This window comes from Mastigoproctus giganteus, chromosome 1, assembly GCF_048544385.1.
Source record: "Mastigoproctus giganteus isolate SK-2022 chromosome 1, ASM4854438v1, whole genome shotgun sequence".
Taxonomy (NCBI): Eukaryota; Metazoa; Arthropoda; class Arachnida; order Uropygi; family Thelyphonidae; genus Mastigoproctus; species Mastigoproctus giganteus.
Genome location: NC_143575.1, coordinates 21,112,804 through 21,132,338, shown reverse-complemented (window position 1 = coordinate 21,132,338; position 19,535 = coordinate 21,112,804). Strand labels below are relative to the sequence as shown.

The 19,535-nt window shown below is 35.5% G+C and overlaps 1 protein-coding gene across 3 annotated transcripts in view; it reads left to right on the top strand.

Annotated features, from left to right (window-relative positions):
- The window catches only part of Naa15-16 (N-alpha-acetyltransferase 15/16), a 386,157-nt gene that overhangs the window by 136,785 nt on the left and 229,837 nt on the right, over positions 1-19,535 (top strand). For all 3 annotated transcript variants that reach the window (XR_016546872.1, XM_090371833.1, XM_090371822.1), the window contains one exon: positions 18,453-18,559. Coding sequence is in view for 2 of the 3 variants with exons in the window: in XM_090371833.1 (XP_090227959.1) it covers positions 18,453-18,559 (107 nt within the window). In the remaining variant the exon portion in view is untranslated. The remainder of the gene's footprint in view (positions 1-18,452; positions 18,560-19,535) is intronic.

Here is a 19,535-nt window from a genome sequence, read left to right as displayed (position 1 = left end):
ACATTGAATTCTAAATTGGAATATCAGGTGACTCAGAAGCTTATAGCAGATATAAACTAGTCTGTAATCAAGTCACAAAGGAGGTTAGGCAGGCAAAGACAGATTATGAGAAATCTTTGGCAAAGGATGCAAAGAAAAACAGCAAAGAGTTATTTTCTTATGTAAACTCTAGATGGAAAGGGATGAATCAGATTGAACCACTTAACATAGATGGGTTGACTATTGATGATCATGCTCGGGTAGCTGATAAACTGAATGAGTATTTTGCATCTACGTTCACACATGAGGAGTTATTCAATGAGGGGAGTGCCAGAAGTTTATCAAACTCTGACAGGGAGCTAAGTGATTTTGTAATAACAGAGCAAAGTGGAGGAGAAATTGTTGACGTTAAACATAAAAAAGGCACCTGGGATGGACGGGATCTATCCAGTTATATTAAAGGAGGCAGCAAAGGAAGTAAGCAAACCCTTAGCCATAATTATGAGAGCTTCCTTGGACTCAGGGGAGGTCTCCATGGACTGGAGGTGTGTAAATGTATCACCAATTCACAAAGGGAGTTCAAAAGGTGACACAAGTAAATATAGACCTGTTAGTTTAACTTGTGATCTGGGGAAAATAATGGAATCACTGGTTAAAGAAGCATTGCAGGATCATCTAGACAAGACTACAGTAATAGTTAAGACACAGCATGGGTTTGTTAAAGGGTCCTATTGTCTGACCAATTTGATTGGATATTATGATGTGGTCACAAAGGAATTGTATGCCAAAAATAATTTTAATATCATATACTTGGATTTCAGGAAAGCTTTTGATATTGTTGCGCATGGAAGACTGCTGTACAGATTGGAGAGGTATGGCATTAAGGGTAAGTTGCTACAATCGATAAAGGGATGGTTGAGTGGGGAATGACAGAGAGTAGTAATCAATAGACACTGCTCTTCGTGGACAAATGTTATTAGTGGAGGTCCCCAGGGTTCAGTGTTAGGCCCATTGTTGTTTTGTATATTTATCAATGATATTGATGAAGGTAAAAAAAAAAGTAAAGTGCAGCCATTATCAACCCACTGCAGAATGGAAGCCTCCTCAACAATTCATGTTGAGGGAAATGGACCATAATCGACCGCGCTAGTCCAGTGTGGGTTGGCAGATCGACCATATTCAGCAGTCAGGGGCTTGAACCCCGGTCTACTCAAAGAGCGTGTGCTACTGCACTCCCGCTCCTGCCCACTGGGCTACGGAGGCGTACTTGATGAAGGTATATCAAGTTTAATGTCCAAGTTTACAGATGATACAAAGGTTGGCACGGTTGTTGATGACAGTAAAGACAATATGCTACTCCAACTGGATCTAGATAAGTTGGGCAAATGGGCTGAGAAGTGGCAACTGAAGTTTAACATTGACAAATGCAGAGTACTGCATATGGGTAGCTATAACTGAAGAGAAACGTACCAACTGTGTGGTACTACACCCAAGGAATTGGAAAGTGAAAAAGACCTGGGGGTAATTTTGCAGCCAGTGAAGTTCACTGAACAGTGCAGACAGGCTGCCAGGGCACATCATGGAGTCTTGTCAATGATATATTGGAATTTTGCTAGCAGGGACAGGGAGGTGATTATCCCGTTATACAAGGCAGTGGTCAGGCCACACCTAGAGTACTATACAGGTCTGGAGGCCTCATTTTAGGAAGGATGTAGAGTTGCTTAGGCATGTACAAAGAAGGGCAAACAGATTGGTGAGTGGAACAAAAGGATGCTCTTACCAATAAAGGCTTAAGTTCTGCAAATTGCAGCACCTGGTGAGTAGGCACCTGTGAGGTGATCTGATTGAGGTGTATAAGGCCTTGAATGGGTTGAGCAAGCTGAATGCTGATGGGATTCTTCTTCTTGCTCAAATTAAGAACCTGAGGGGGCATAGATTCAAATTGAGGAAAGACAGTTTTAGAATTGATGCGCAGAAATTTGCCTTTAGCCAGTGGGTAGTTGATTGGTGGAACAGACTTCCATCTTTTGTTGTGGAAGTTGATAGCCTAAATAAATTTAAAGCTGAGCTGGACAGGCATTTGGAATGAATGAAGGGGTGAAATGGGAGGGTTTTTTTTTTTTTTTTTTTTGGCTGATGCTACATAAGCTTGCTTTCTTGCATCATATGCATCTACTAATGCTAATAATGGCTTTGTGCGTACCAGTTTCAAACAGCTGTATCTCCTTATCCATTGAGAATTGGACACATGTTTGTATGAACTTTTTTACTCAGAATTTTTTTTTTTTTTTTTTTTTTTCCTCGCCTTTTCCCATTATATATATATGGGGTCAGCGTTTTTTATTGTTTTGGCATGAAATTTTTACAGCCGGATGCCCTTCCTGACGCCAACCCTCACCCTTTATCTGGGCTGGGCATATGTGGTGGTCATTTGCTGACCTTCCGCATCCTCTATATTTGGTATTCACGGGCTCAAACCCCGGTCTAATCAAGAAGCGTGTGCTACTGCTCCTGCCCACCTGGCTACAGAGGCACTTTTTTACTCAGAATAATCGATACTATAACCTCCCAAAATATTTACTATTCCTTCTGAATCACACTGTGTGTGTACATCCTCCCGAGCAGTTTAAAGATTCGTACTGGGTGCTGATCAATGAGAAGTTAAAAAGGACTTTTTAACTTCTCACTAAAAATAAATTTTAAAAAAAAAATATATATATATATATATTTTTTTTTAAATTTATATTCTCTCTCCCTCTCTTTTTTGTTTCTCTATAAACATCGAACAGTAAATTTGTAACTGGTGTGAATGAGGGCCTTCGTTAATGCATGTTTAAACATCAGTACAGTCACTCTTTGATAAGAATTAATACACTTGTAATTTGCATTTTGTCTCAGTCTGTTGCTAGGCTTCAAAGCAGGACATTTCGCGATTTTTTTTTTTTTTTTTTGGTCTCTATAGACATGATTTATGTGCTAGATAGATGGGTTTTCAAATGCGTATACATAGAATTAACTATCAGAAAAAATGCATCTAACTTGAAATAGATGATTGTGGTCAATTTCATGGGCTATCTTTGCAGACAATCCCTTTAATACCACTGCACAGGTAGCTGAGGTAGTCATATGGCAACATCATAGCTGTGTAAAATATTTAAAATTTTTTTCTCAAAGCAACCATCACGAATCCAGGTTGTCAAAGTCAAGGAGAGGCTGTATATAGGGAAAAGATCATAGCAAAATGCAATTTACTAGTTGTTCTTATTCCTCACTGTAAGTGAATGATCAGTTCTTTGTTTCATTTTGAGTGTTGTAGGACAATTATGACTGCATGGTATAAATAAAGAACGTACTGAATTTAATAATATGCCCTTTAAAAGTCAATTTTTGGTGTCTGTGCTCATGTTTAGCTAAGTATGGTAACCACATGCCAGCTATGTTTACAAATTAGGTAAAATAAATATACAGTAGAACCTGGATAAGAAGTTTTTCAAGGGACTAAAGTTTTAGAACTTATGTGGGAAAAATTAAGTGGTATCAAAATATTAACTACAAATTTAAAAATGAAAAGATACACATACATTAGTTAAAGATAATTTTTAAGTACTATTTCCGAGTTTAAGTATTTTGTACTCTCTGCCTGTGGCAACCATTTTTAAAATGAGGATATCTAATTGCTTAGCATTCTGTTCATTAAACTCATTACCAAGCTCAACCAAGTTACAATTAAGTAATTCAGAACTTAACAGCCAATGCTTCACTGTGCTTCATATGGTTGACGCTCTCCAATTATGGATATTGATGAAAAAAATTGCAATATATCACTTCCATTATATCAAAATATTTATGCTAAAAAGGTTTTAGTGCTGAAAACCCTCAGACTCGGAAAATTCACTAATAGAACAAGCTCGTACCAAGCATCATTTTAGTTTGTAGTAAATCACCTACCGAAGTAAGTGAAATGGCATCGTTTCTGTTATATCTCATATTGTGAATGCCTTCACAACAAGTTGCCCTGATATTGAACTACCTAGAATAAGCAACGCTTTGACAGTGGATTCTAGAATAGGCAACACTTCGACAATGGATTCTTGGCGGATACCACCACCCCTGGATGGTGGTATCCACTGAGAATAAGTAACATTAGTCTTCTCCACTGGCAAAGCTTTGCTTATTCAAGGTAGTGCAATATCAGGACAACTCGTTGTGAAGGCATTTACAATATGAAATGTAAAAAAACAATGCCAATTCACCTACTTCGGTGGCTTACTACGATCTAAAATGATGCTGTGCAGTAATTGTTCGATTATCAAAATGTTTATATTGTTTAATATTTTTTAATATAAAAATAAATAATTTTTATATTTAAAAAACATTAAGTGGGCAAACGTTATATTACACTGTGTATTCTTTAACACGAACTTTTTATGCGGGAAAACTTCCTACCCTGGAAATTAATACATTACAATATATAGAGTTGAAATTGGGAATTAAGAAACCAAACCTAGTATAGGGAAAAACTTCTTATCTTGGTTCTACTGTATGTTAACTTTGTGTGTCATATTTTTTAAGAGGCATGTTTTCTTTTTATTTTTATTAAAGCCATTGGAAAGTTAAATTTATTCCAGGTAATCCCAATGTCAGTGTGAAGGTCAATACACTTAAACTCAGTATCTCTTAATTTGGTGTGTTGTTATTGTTTTTTGATCTTTTTGTGGAAGTGATCTTCAGATTTATTGTGATTTATTTATGAACCAGTGAATTGAAGTTATTTTTCAAAGAGCTGTAATTAGTGGGTACATCGCTGGATCACATCTAAGAGATCTCTGGGGTCTTTAGTGAATGTGAAATATTTGATATTATTGACTGATATTAAAAATTACTTGAGGTACTCAGAAGAAAATTAGAACCATTGCAAAGAGGATGACAGATAGGCTGACACCAGCATTGTGCAGGGAATTTCATACAGTTTTTTAATCACAGCTTTTTTACACTGAAAAATTTTTTTCAGTAGATTTAAGAGTATTCTTGAAATGTAAAAGTGGATGTCCAGAATAGTACCAAGGACTTGTATGAATAAGTTGTCGTGGACAGCTTGAATGTCAAGAAAGGTAGCATCAGATTGTTCTTTATTTGCTGATTGCCTACTGGTTCCAAATTAGTGTTCAAGTACGTTAGTAGCTATAGTCTTCCCTTGCAGGGCTGTATGAAGACTTGTCATTTTTTAGTAAATTCTTTGGTATGTGACTGACAAAGTATGAGTTCCTGGTGGGGAGAATATGCACAGTCTACTTCATGTCATCTTGTGTTAGTGTGATATTAATAAATGGTGTTATTTCTAATGGAGGTTTTATCTTGAGTTTGGAGTGAGAGGGCTTGTGTAAAATGTATTGTCAAGCCAGCCACCTCATCCGCATGTAGTCCAATCTCACGTTGCATGAGAACATGGTGTTTCTGATGTATAAAGATTCTTTCTCCAGTCCTCAGTTTCCTGGTAATTCTGCTGAACTTTCTTCCTAGAGAAAGAGAGGACACAATTCCTTTTGTACATTAAGTAGTCAGCTGGGAAATGTTTTTTTCTAGATTAAATCTAGAATTGATTCTAGTAGTAGTGGTATCCATAAGCATAGAGGCACCTTTATTGGTCGTGTCTTTTAGATTATTCTTCCATCTACAGTAATACTAAAGGGATAATGTATGGGATAACGTATACAATTCTCTGAAGACACTAACCCTCCCTCATCTCTTCAGCTTTTTTTTCACAGCAATAGAAGAAATAACATACAGTGTGCCTGACGTAACTGAGTGGATTGTGGTTCAAGCCCATGTCTGCTAAATATAATTAATGATTGTATTCATGATTTATTGTAAACTCCTCCGACCTGGTGATTGTGCCGGAGTATAAACAGGAACTTAAGAAAACAAGCAGTTCTCAAGATTCCACTTTTAAGAAAAAGATAAAATACAGAGATTCAAAAACCTGGAACAACCTTCCAGTAAATATGAAAGACTCCAATTCATTAAACTGATTCAAGAAACTACTATAGTACACGTTTCCATTGAATTAAAATTACTTTTCTATCAACTCTAGAATTTTTAATAAGGTAAAGAAAATGTGTTACAAATATATAAATAATGTAAATATTAAATGTACAGTGCTAAAAAATTTTCAGAATTGTAAATGCAAATATTTCATTTTAAATTGTTGTTAGCTCATTCTTTTAATTGTAAAAATTATCACAGTTTAATTGTAGATAAATATTATAAACCACATAATGTACAATGAATAGCTTTCTTTATCCCCTTTCTTATAACCTTGCAGGAGGTGGTGGTGTCTGAGATTTTCTAATATTGAAATGTACATAAATTTTTAAATTTCTTCATGGTCTCTCTGTTGTTGTTGATACCTGTACACTTTCAGAACTAAGTTTTATATTGTTTTATAAAATGTTTTATATTTCTATTTCTTTTCTAGGGGAACAACCCATAAAATGCCTTATCTTATGTGTTCTTTTCCTTCCCCCCACTTTGCTATTATCTCCCAACAAATGCAACAAAAGAAAGGGCAAATAAACTTATTATTATTATTATTACATAAAAGCTTTTTTGTACTGAATGCTACCGAAAGATATCCTCACTGTTCACAACACTGCAAATAACACTTACACTGAATTTTAGCATAACTGGAAATCTGTTGGTATTTAAAAGAGTATATCTCTTTCATAATTCAAATTCAAATGTTTTGCAGTTCTGATGGCTGACTTTTTTAGCCCTTTTGACTTATCTCTATCTAGACAAATAATTTATAATGAGAATACTGCTTGCATTTCAGCATGTAGTACCAATCTCTCTCTCTCTCTCTCTCTCTCTCTCTCTCTCTCTCTCTCTCTCTCTCTCTCTCTCTCTCTCTCTCTCTCTCTCTCTCTTGTAGTTGAACTTTTACTAATCTACTGTGATGCTAATGTCATTCTTCTAGGAAGTTTTACTAGGATTCTAAACAGTAACTTAAATAATTGGCATTCATAAATGATTATTCAATATAGACTCACCAAGAATTCCCCATAAATGATGTGCAAGGGGTGATCAAGTTTCTCTACCCTTAATATTGAAATAATTAGTTTTTCAAGTTTTTTTGAAATATGTATTGTGCATATGCACAAAATCAGAGTTCACTCATAATAATACTTTATTTGTTGTAGGTAAGCAGCTGATTGAAGGAGTTCTTCCTCTGTAAAAAAATGGAGAAAACAGGTTAGGGCTGTTGCAAAATATTTTGTGAAAAAGAACTGGACTTCATTATTCACAAAGATATCCACCCTATTTTCCAGATTTGTGTCTTAATGACTTTCATCTATTCCCAAATCTAAAGAAATACTTTTGGGGTAGGAAATTTGCAGATGATTCAGCTGTGGTGGATGCTAGATGCCTGGTTGGATAGCCAACCGCAAGAATTTTTTTTGCAGGAATTAAAGCCTTGGAAAAAGCTTTAATTGGGAAAGTGTATTAGCATTGCAGTGGTGTGTTGTTTGTTTTTCCAGGAAAATGCAGCTGTTCACACATTGGCTGTTGCCATGGCTGCAATTCATCAGGCTAGCTATGAGATTTTGCCCTGCCCACCCATGATGAGGTGATTAGCAGTCATGCTCTCCTTTTTTTTTTTGGGAGCTTCAAGAAAGTGACTGCAAAATTGAGTTCACAAATCTGGAGCATCATTGGGAAAAGTATATTGAGTTACAAGGAGACTACACTGAAAAATAGCTTTAAGTCAATATCAGTAACTCTTTCTATGTCTGGCTAGAAACTGATTAAACACTCCTTGTAATTTTTCAGTATCTGTTGATAGTATTGTTCAGCACTGACAGTCTTCTTTGATTGAAAGTTCAAATGAATTATGTCTTTTGTATCCCATTATGTACTTAGAACAATATTTTTTGGACAGAAAAAAGATATTTTTGGCTAGGTAATAGGGTTTGCAATGAACATTTTCATAAAGGTCACTGCTCATTTGTAGTCATTTTATTCCAGAAATACCTCACAAGCTGACTTGTACCTGAAAGGGGACTAAATGGAGACTTTTTGTATGAAAATTTTCTAAGCTAGTGTGGAATCCAAACACCAAATTTGAGACCTTTTAAGCTTTATCTGATATATACCATTAGAATCAACTCAAGTACTACTACTAAAGTAAGGAATATCCAAAAAAAAATGACAAAATCACAACAAGCAGTTGATATTTACATGTATGTTGCATATAAATATCAATATTACATGCATATTGCATGTTGGAATATAAAAATACATAAAAGATAAAATATATAAAACACAATTGAAAAATGTGTAATGCTACACAATCATAATGTATTATAATACTAATAATAAATTATTAGGATGAGGTTAGTACATTCCCTTGCATATTGTATATAAGTATTATTTTGGCATTTTTGTGAGCTCTGAAATCTTGAGATCTACTTTCATAGTAGATCCCAAGATTTCAGAGGTATTCAGTATTTGTCTTATTTCTCATATATCAGAACATGGTGAATTGAAGGAATCAGAAATTTTAAAACCACTTCCACTGCTTTCAGGAATTAAAGATGTCTCTTCTTTATGTTATTCTGGTTATCCTTACATTAGTAGCCCCTAAATATTTTTTTAATTCAGAGGACATGTATTGCGATATAATGGATTTCACCTACACTTGTTATTTATGGTTTAAAGATGGCCCAGATTCTCCTTTTATTATTTTTGTTTGTTTTATCAATGTGTAAAGAATGAGACACATCAATTTCTGTTTTTAATGAATGGTGCAGTTTTTTCCCTTGAGCTTATTTTGAGTATTTAGAATGTCCCCCGGATAGGTTACCAGCCTTTTGCGGGGTAAGTCTAGTGGTGGGGCTGCCACCTTATAGCCTCTAGACAGGCTTCAGGTACAGCATTTCCTCTGTATGTGATCGGACAGTTATACCACTGTGACTCAGTCACCAGTGCCTTGTCTGTGGAAACGGGTCAGTTCGCCCCGAGAAGGTGAAGTTGACATTTGGGTAGGAGAGGTGATGGAATGCACGTCACCACCCCTTGAATGCATTTTTAATAAACTTAAAATTACAAATACTTTTTTCAGACACAAGAATATCCATAAATTCACATGGGAAGCAAGAAACACAAAGTCTATAATAGATTATATTATCATTAATGAAAATTTAAATGACAAAATTAGAGGCACTAGAGTGTTCAGAGGCAGTGAAATTGACAGTGATCACTACCTAGTAGAAAGCACGTTCAAAATAAAAAGAAGAAAATACCAACAAAAATACATTTGTTGGAAGATGAAAGCACTAAATTCCTGTATGAAAGTCAATTGAAAGATAAACTCAAATCAGATGAATGATAATGTTGAGGAAATCTGGTCAAACATGAAAAAATCAATTCTGGGAGCTGTTGAAGAAAGTCTTGGATATAAACCTATAAAAAATAAAAACTGGCTAAGAACTTGGAATGAAGAATTGAAACAAACAATCAATGAGGAAAAAAAAAAGAACTATAAACTGTTCCTACAAACTACATCTACATCTATACATAAAATATAAAAAGCTTAGAGCAGAAGTCAGAAAACTAACCAGAAGAATCCGGCGAGATGACTGGGATAAATTTGTTAAATCTTTAGAACGTGATATCACAGGCCCACAGAGAAGAGGTTTTAAAATTTTTAAGAAATTACAACTAGACCCAAATGATCAAATAAAAACCAACTCCATCTCCCAAGCAGAATGGAAGCAACACTTTTCCAAACTATGGTATAGTATTAGTATTAGTAATGGCCGTATGGTGCAAGAAAGCCTATGGCTTATGCTGCACCAGCCAAAAAAAAAAAAAAAAAATCCGAACAAAACAATGATAAAAACAAAAATTAAATAAATAAATAAATAATAATAATTAATAAATAAATAAAAATAATAAAATGAAATAAAAAATAAATAAAAAGGAAATTAATCCTATCATCCTATGCGCTTCCCTTACCCGAAAGTACTATCCAGATGACCTTTGAATTTCCCCAAACTGTCGGCCTCTACCACCCATGAAGGCAACTTATTCCAGTAATTTATAACTCGCTGGCTAAAATAAAACTTCCTGCAGTCCAATCTAAACATTTCTCCCCGTAACTTGAATCTATGTCCCCTAGTTCTAGCATCATTTATAATCTTGAAAATTTTGTCCTCATTCATTTTACTGATGCCTCTCAGAGCCTTAAACACCTCAATCAAATCTCCTCTAAGGTGTCTAGTTTCCAAACTCTGCAACCCACATATTCGAAGTCTTTCTTCATAAGGACGCCCTTTTGCCGATCTCACCAGGCGAGTTACCCTTCTTTGCACCCTTTCAAGAAGCTCGATGTCTTTCTTTAGGTGCGGTCTCCATACTTGAACACAGTATTCCAAGTGTGGTCTAACATAAGCCTTATATAATGGGATTATCACGTCCCTATCTCTACTTGCAAAAGTTCGATAGATCATCGATAGGACACCATGGGCCTTCCTTGCAACCTGTTTACAGTGCTCAGAGAATTTCATGTCTGACCGTATCGTAACACCCAAGTCCCTTTCCTCCAGTACTGGGTTTAGTTGAACTCCACCAAGTGAATAAGTTATTTTGGGATTACTGTTTCCCAGGTGTAATACCTTACACTTTGTTGGATTAAAGCACGGCTGTCATTTTTCTTGAAGTCTATCTAGGTCTCTCTGAAGAAGCTCAGCTTGACAGTGATCATTAACTACTCTACCAATTTTAACATCATCTGCAAATTTAGACATCACGCCCTCTATCCCTTCATCAATGTCGTTTATGAAAATTAAAAACAACAGTGGTCCTAATACTGATCCTTGGGGAACCCCACTTCTTACATCAACCCAATCTGAGGAATAGCCATTTATCACAACCCTCTGCCTCCTGCCCTGAAGCCATCCTTCTATCCATCTAAGGATTTTCCCAGTGATTCCAACCTGTTCCAGCTTATAAAGCAACTGCTCATGTGGGACTGAGTCATAAGCTTTGCTGAAATCTAAATAAACAATGTCGAAATTATTCCCTAAATCCAGCTCGTGAGTGACCCTTTCAAAATAGCGAACCAGATTTGTTAAACATGATTTTCCCTTTACAAAACCATGCTGAGTATCCTTGAGAATTTCAATTCGATCCAAATGATCCTGAATTCCACCCTTGATCATTGCCTCCATGATTTTCCCTACTACTGAAGTCAGACTGACAGGTCGATAATTTCCCACTTCACTTTTAGAGCCACCCTTATGTATGGGAGATACATTTGCACTTTTCCAATCCAAGGGAATCTCCCCAGAGTCTAGTGATGCTCGCATAATTAGCCTCAGTGGTTCAATGCACTCGCTTGCCGCCTCTCTTAAGATTATAGGGTATATTCCATCAACTCCAGGAGCCTTACTGGTCTGTAGGCTTGAAAGTTTTTTCATTAAATAATCTTGCGAAATTTCAATATCTTAATTACATATTTTTTAACTTCGCTCCCACAATTTCCCATTGCCACAAAAGGCTTTTCATTTGTAAATATCGATGCAAAATAACTGTTGAGTTCATCTGCAACGGCAGCTGGTGTATTTATTACTATCCCCTTTCCCTTACGTAAAGGTCCGATCTGGTTTGTCCTGCTCTTCTTGGCATTTATATATGTGAAGAATTCTTTATCCCCCCTCTTTGCTCTGTTTGCTAGTGATTTCTCATAAACTGCCTTTGCCTGTCGAACCTTTTCTGTGGCTCTATTACACATCACCTTGTAGCTGTTATAGGCTTCAGTACTTTTTATTGCTCTGTAACTTTTCCATGCCACCTTTTTCTGCTCAAGTAATGTGGCAACTTCACTATTCATCCAACTTGGAACCCTTCTCGTGGAGTATTTTTTTAATGGTATATACGCATTCAAGGCATCTGTGATTAATGTTTTAAAAGCGTACCACAGTTCGATTGTATTCATTCTCTGCGCGATATCTACCCAGTTAATAGAGGCCATCTAGTACCTTAAGGCATCGTAATTTCCTTTTCTGAAATTAAAACCCATTCCTTTGCCTTTTACTTCTGCTACCTCTCTCGTTATCATCCACCGTAGAACTCCATGATCACTTCTTGCTACTGGTTCCTCTACTGTCAGCCCTGTTATGTCATCTGATTCATGTGTGATGATGAGGTCTAGGATATTCTTTTCTCTAGTACTTTCCCTGACATGTTGATACAAATAACAGTCATCTAGTTGATTTAAAAATTTTGTTCCCCATGTCGAGTTTCCTTCCCATTTACTCCAATCAATTAGAGGCAAATTGAAATCACCCATAATAAGGCATTGACGCTTACTTGCCCATTCCATTTGCATGTAGAGGCTTTTGTCATAGTCTTCACAATCACCTGGTCTGTAGATTACTCCTACTCGCATTGTACCTTTGTTTCCAACTATCTCACACCATACAGACTCTATACTAGCATGTGAAATGTCTGAATCCGGGAAAGCTATCGTCGCACTCAGGCTGCTTCTGATAAGAAGCATTACCCCACCACCGCTTCTATCTACTCTATCCTTCCTAAATACATTATACAAGCCGTACTGAAACTCATCATCCCCAATTTCCGGATGGCACCACGTCTCTGTAAGCCCTATTATGTCCACGTTACTTGTTTTAACCAGCAGTTCGAATTCGCTCATTTTATTGACGACACTTCTAACGTTACTGTATAAACAATTAAGATTTACTGTTCTTGTATATTTAACGACCCTAACACAACCCTTGAAGTTTTTTAGGCTCTCTTCCCTGATATTAGCTACCCGCTCACGTGAAACGTCTTTGGCCGCAGAACATCTAGATAATACGTCCAGTTGGGGTAACAGATAAGAACTCTTAAGGTATGTGCAAGAGTTACATTGACCAATATTATCAGATAAACGCGTGTCAGTATTACCCACATCCCCCCTAACTAGCAGTTTCCCTGAGCCTTTAAGGTATCCTCAATAATACTGGCAAAAACTTTTGCACTATAACCCAGGCACTAGGGAATTGGAAGGTGAAGCTGTGTTAACCAAAGATGAAGAAAATATAACAATGGAAAAACTAGAGTTAATATTACAAAAATCGAAAAAGCCCAGGCATAGACAATTTGAATGTAGAACTATTTAAATATGGGGGCACCTTACTAAAAAATGCACTACTAAAATTGTTTAACATCATATGGCATAAGCAACAGATACCCAAAGATTGGGAAACAGGAATAGTAATCAATTTACACAAAAATGGCTCCAGAAATAACCCTAACAACTACAGAGGGATAACACTGCTGTCAACTGCTGCAAAGCTATACTCTAATATACTAAAGAATAAACTTAATAAATACAGTGAATAATTCTTAGAAGAAGAAGAAGAACAATGTTGGTTCAGAAAAGGGAGAAGCACAATAGATACCATTTTCTCACTACAACAAATTTTGGAGAAAAGAAGAGAATTCAATCTACCAACATTTCCCCTCTTTATTGATTATGAAAAAGTATGTGACAATGTAAACCAGGAAAAACTTTGGCAGATTCTGCATGAAGAAAATATCCCAACCCAACTCCGGAAAGTGATCCAAAGCCTATATAAAAACTCAAGTCTATAAGATATTCTAGTGGCCAACTATCAGACCCAATTAACACCAATAAAGGAGTGAAACAAGGATATGAGACTATCACCAAATTTATTTAATATCTACATCAATAAAATTCTTAAAGAATGGAAACAAACAATTAACAATGGAATACAGTTGAACAACAGGAATAAAATCCAAACTATATTATATGCTGATGATCAAGTAGTAATTGCAAAATCCGAAGATGAACTACAAATGGCAGTAAATGAACTTAATAAAATAGGTAAAAAGTAAGAGATGAAAATCTCCACCTCAAAAACAAAAATCAATGGGATTATGTGGAAAAACATACAAAGAGTCAAAATTGTTATTGATGATAAAATAATAGAACAAATATCTGACTTCACCTATTTGGGAAATTTAATATCAAATGAAGGGAAAGGCATCCACACTAAACTACAAAAATATAATAAAATGAATGGAACAATTAAACGCCACTTTGGAAAACAAATGACAACTGAAACAAAATTACAACATCACTTCAAAACCAGCCCTCTTCTACAGCTGTGAGACTTGGGTCATAAATAAGAAACATGCACACAAACTAGAAGCAACACAAATGAGATTCTTAAGACCATTTTTAGGCTTTACAAGACTAGACCACCAAAGAAATTTAGATATCTGCGAGAAATTAAAAGTAGATAACATAGTAAATGACATAAAACGGTATCAGGAAAAATTGATCAGCCACATAGAAAGAATGAACCCAGACCGGATCCCAAAATTAGCCTTTAACTACAAACCTACAGGCAAGAGAGATGTTGGTCGACCAAGACAACGATGGCGAGATCAAGACCACCTCCAAGAGCTACAACGGAACAGGTCTTAAAAGACCTAAGCCGGACCAAGTTCATGATGATGATGAATGAATGGTGCAAAGAAAGTGTAGTTAACTTCAGTCCTGCTAAAACACAGTCCTGTTTTATTTCTCATAAAGAGTGTACTATTTCTGTGCTCATCTTTGATGACAGATTTTTATTGCACATCTCTATTAGGGATTATCCTGACTTCTGATCTCTTTCTTGGCAGAAGTATATCACAAATTAATTCCTCTGCATCAAAAAAAAAGTGGGGTTTCTTCCCTGTTGGCATTACTTTTCTTCTAAACAACTACTCACTCTAGAAAACAGGCCTTGGGCATTGGGCTACATATCACTGTAATTTATTGTCATAACCGACAAACTGATTGTCAGACTTTATTTAAATAAGATACAATATGAAATATACATAAATAAAGCATTAAAACAGATATGAAACAAGATAAAAGCTTTAAAATATAGGAATTAACCAGCATATATATAGTCAGAACACCATACACTAATTAGCTGATGAAGGACACCTTGCCCCGAATATTACTGATGTTCGGGGCAAGGTGTTTTATTGCTTTATTTTAACACTTTTATCTTGTTTTATATCAGTTTTAATGCTTTATTTATGTATATTTAATATTGTATCTTATTTTATTGTAATAAAGTCTGACTTAACCAGTTTATCGGTTGTGACAAATTATGGTGAACTACTCACTCTGTACAAATCTGAAAACCACCCTGCCACAGAATAATATTATTGCATATGAGGAGACATCCCCAAAACCTCTGCCCATCTTCTATAATCTGTTCAAAAGAGAGCAATCAGATTAATTAATGACTTGTCTCATACAGTCTCTCCACTCTGTCTCATAGACATTCAGTTTCTGCTGCATGTCTTTTCTGTAGATACTTCCATGGATACACTTCTAAATAGGCACCAATAATGCTGCAATCAGTCAGTATCCATTCACTGTCCAATTCCAAACCCACAGAGCCTACTTTTTCATTTCATCATTTATTTATTCTACCACTGTTTTCTGTAACAACCTTCCTTCATATGTATTCCTGAAAATTATGACCTACAGAAATTCAAGTCTAATGTCAACAAGTAGCTTCTGTCTTTAGCATTCAACCCATGAATGCTGAAAGGTATTAGAACTTGTAGTACTAAGAACTACAAGTTCTTATACCTTTTATGCTTGGGGGGCTTTCGTTAAAAAAAATTGTAAAGACTTTCCAGCCTGTTATAAATATTCACAGGTATTTCACAATTTGCTACAGCCACCAGTCATGAAAAAGAACCCAGTCACTGCTGCTAGAAACATATTTCTAGCAGCACTAAAGTTTTACTTCAAACAAGAAGTTTTCATTCTTTGCTTTCCTTTCGGTTAAAAACTGAGGATTCAGAAACTCACCTTCCGCTTTTTTCATTTGTCACCAGAATTCCATATCTGTGGCATACTAAATGTCCTTTGAATGTATATATTACATGTTGAAACATCTTATAGTTAAAATTATAGTGATAAGCTGGTGATTACAAAGTTCTTGAATAATTTGAATGTTTAATAATGTCTGAATCAGATATGATATAAGGGAATGATTTTTTTTTATAACAGAACAACTCGAAAAGTTTTAATTTCATGGCCTTGTTTTTTTGTTTCTGGGTGGTGCCTGCTCAGAAAAAAGCCCATTGCTTTGAATTGTTTATAGAGACCAAATTAGATATCCTAACTCAGTGGGAATATTTGTATGGCATAAATTCTTGGACACCAGAAGGGTATTTTTGCTGAAATGTTGATCCTCATTCATGCATAGGTGATTATATTTCAAGTGTTTACACAGATCATTTCAGTGTAGTCACAAGAATTCAATCAGGAAGGCGTTCATAGGGTTATAGTTATCAGTCATGACTGTACACAAAATTCTCTACAATACACTGCAGTTATGTGCCTGCAAGTTTCAGCAAATACTTAATCAAATTTGATTTTCTATACATATTTGAGCTGAATAAGTGTTATAAAGAGTACCTCCGGTGTGTTATGTTTGTGGATAAGGCTACCTTCTGTGTTTTGAGAATAGTGAATCTGCATAAAGATTTGGGATTCAAAAAAGCCTGGCATGCTCATTGAACTGGAACATAATATCCCCAAACTTAAGATGTGGTGTTTAACATTTAGGAGAGATTTGTATTCCTCATATATGAGTTTTGCAACCAGACATCCTTCAGAAGGATGTATCTTTGCCACACTGAGCTATGATAGTGCATAAAGCCTTAATAAACAATTCCCATACACAGGATTTCTTTTTCTTTGGGAGGGTTTGTTAAAAATCTGGTTTACAGGATGAAAGTTACAAACACACAGAGAACTATGATCCAGAAACAGTGATGCAATAGTAATGATCCATTTCTTCCCAAACACACTGACACATTTGAAGGCATGATGAGTATAGATTCAGTGCTTATCATGCAACTAAGGGTGCATACATTGAAGTATATTAAAATGTGCATATATGATTTCTTGAATTACCATATCATATAAATAAAACCATTCCCTTCTTTTGGTTTGGTTCAGACTGTTTTAGAACACCACACATTACCTTTTTTTATAACCCTTGTGTATAATACATTCTGATTGAACAGTGAATGGGCTAAATCATTTCATGCAACAATTACTAAATTATGTATTCAAAAGAAGCAAGCACAGCTTTATTCCTAATTACTGAATTTATTCTTTAATTTTATTTTTTAATTTCTTTAAACATACACACAGCACAGTGATTTTAATTTAGCTGCATTTCTTTTGAAGAACTCAGAGGATATATCTCCAGTTGAAAATATGCAACGTGGGTCCTGAAATTTATCAATCTGTTCCAGCACAGTAGTGATTGACCTCTATTTCCCTAATGGCATGTTGTTCATATTTTTGATTTCAGTAAAAAATATTACCGTAGGTTCTCAAAGTGACCACTTTTGCCATGTATCTGGTCTATTTTTCCACAAAGCTATTCTGTTGTGTCAGGCACTCATCGTGATCATCATGGGTCTACCATGAGTCTGATTTTCTTTGAGTGTATGGTTCATAGCATAGGCTTAGATCAGAACAAGGCCTTGTCTTGGATGAACTACATTCCTCTTATGTAACTATTAAGAAAGGCAGGCAACACAGACTGATCAGATGATTACCCAGAAGATCATCCATAACTTGATGGAGAAGCATTGCTGATAGTGTCGTGGTAGCACACGCTTCTTGATTAGACCGGGGTTCGAGCCCGTCACCACCAAATACGGAGCATGCGGAAAAGTCAGGGAATGACCACCGCACCGGAGCAATATGGCCTTAGTTGCTAATGCTCCTAAAAACCAAATAACAACAACAACAACTGATAGTGTCTTCTGGCATGTGTTGTTCTGGGATTTCCATTTTCCAGACATACAGCATATGCATGTTCACAATTCCATTACTTATAAAGTATACCACTTTCACAAACATTACCTATTCAGAAATGGACACAACTACAAAGTGGATTCTGTCAGAAGACCATTGTGGAGGCTAATCAGTTGGTAACAGTTGTCTACACCTATTAAATTTGAAAAGGATACAGAGGACTCCCATGGAAAGGGAAGAATTCTCAAGAATGATCATCTAATGAATGCACATGATCCAAGAACCAGCATATGCTGGTTGTTGTATACACAGTTCATGGTTCTCCTCAGTTGTCTGCTGTTTGTGACTGGACTACAGTTAGCAATCATAACCATTCTGATTTACAGAAATAACAATTGATGTTTCATATTGATTTAGAAATTTTTGATTCATTTATCCTCTGGGGTCAAATATATTTAATTATGAATCAGCTAGCATAAATGTTTTAATTAATTATGAACGATGACTTAATTATGAATTGCCTAGCATAAATGTTTTATTGTATTTTATTTTATTCAAATAATTGGATATTTATAATATATTTTAGGAGAGCACTTCCGCCTATTAGTTGGTAACTATATAAAAAAAGCTTTGCATAAAGGAGTCCCACCTTTATTTGTAGATCTCAGGCCATTATATCAAGATCCTGAAAAGGTAAGGTCTGTTATCATTGTGATTAATATTCTTTATTCATAAAATTTTCTGAAGTGGAAGGAGAATAAACATGTATTAGTGTTGGAGAAAGTTGAACTTGAATCTACATCATATAAAACAGTTTCTACTCTGATAAATTTGTAACTCATTATTACACACAATATATGCATAATGTGGTTAATTGTAGGACTTTCAATAAAGAATGCAAGTAAATTTGTATGTAGAAGGGGGCTATCCTCACACAAGGTCTGAAGCTAATTTGGGAAGCTTTATCTCATGATATTTTAGTCAGTGTCCATCTATTTATAACCCTACTGTATGAATGATGTTGGATGGCTAATAGTGCAGGTTCAGTTTTTGCTAAAACTGTAGTATATACTGTGGTAAACAGACACGGGGAAGAGTATATCATTTTGAAATTATGCTTCCTTTTTACTCAAAAATGAGTTGCCAAGGCCCCTGTAATCCTGAAATGAGCATATGGCAATGGTTTCCATCCATACAGCACTATTATTTGTTGGATCAATGGTGATAGCAGTCAGTAAGCAGAAAATTTGCTACAGTGTTGATGGTATTTACTGACATTTCACATGAGGTTTATTTTCAAAGATTTTTGGCTCTAGACAAAAAGGAGGTGTGCACAAGGCTAAAGGGGATGGTCATCAAAGGTGGGACTACCTTTGGTGACTGCTGAAGAAACTGAAATCTCTCCAAGAAGAGACTATACTAAAGGAAAAGTAAACAGTCAGAAAAAGAATATCATTGGAAATAGTCCTCACTGTACTCCATACCCTTTTTGTGCTCCTTGTTATCATTAATAATAAGGAGTTAACTTCAGAGCAATTCGAAGTTAACTCCTTAAGATAAGACAGTTTTTTTTTTTTTTGTTTTTTTTAAACTTAAGTTGAAAGAAGTCAGTTGGCCAAATCTTGTGAATAAGAGGAGGAGGAGGATCTCAGTAATCAGTTTTTGAAAA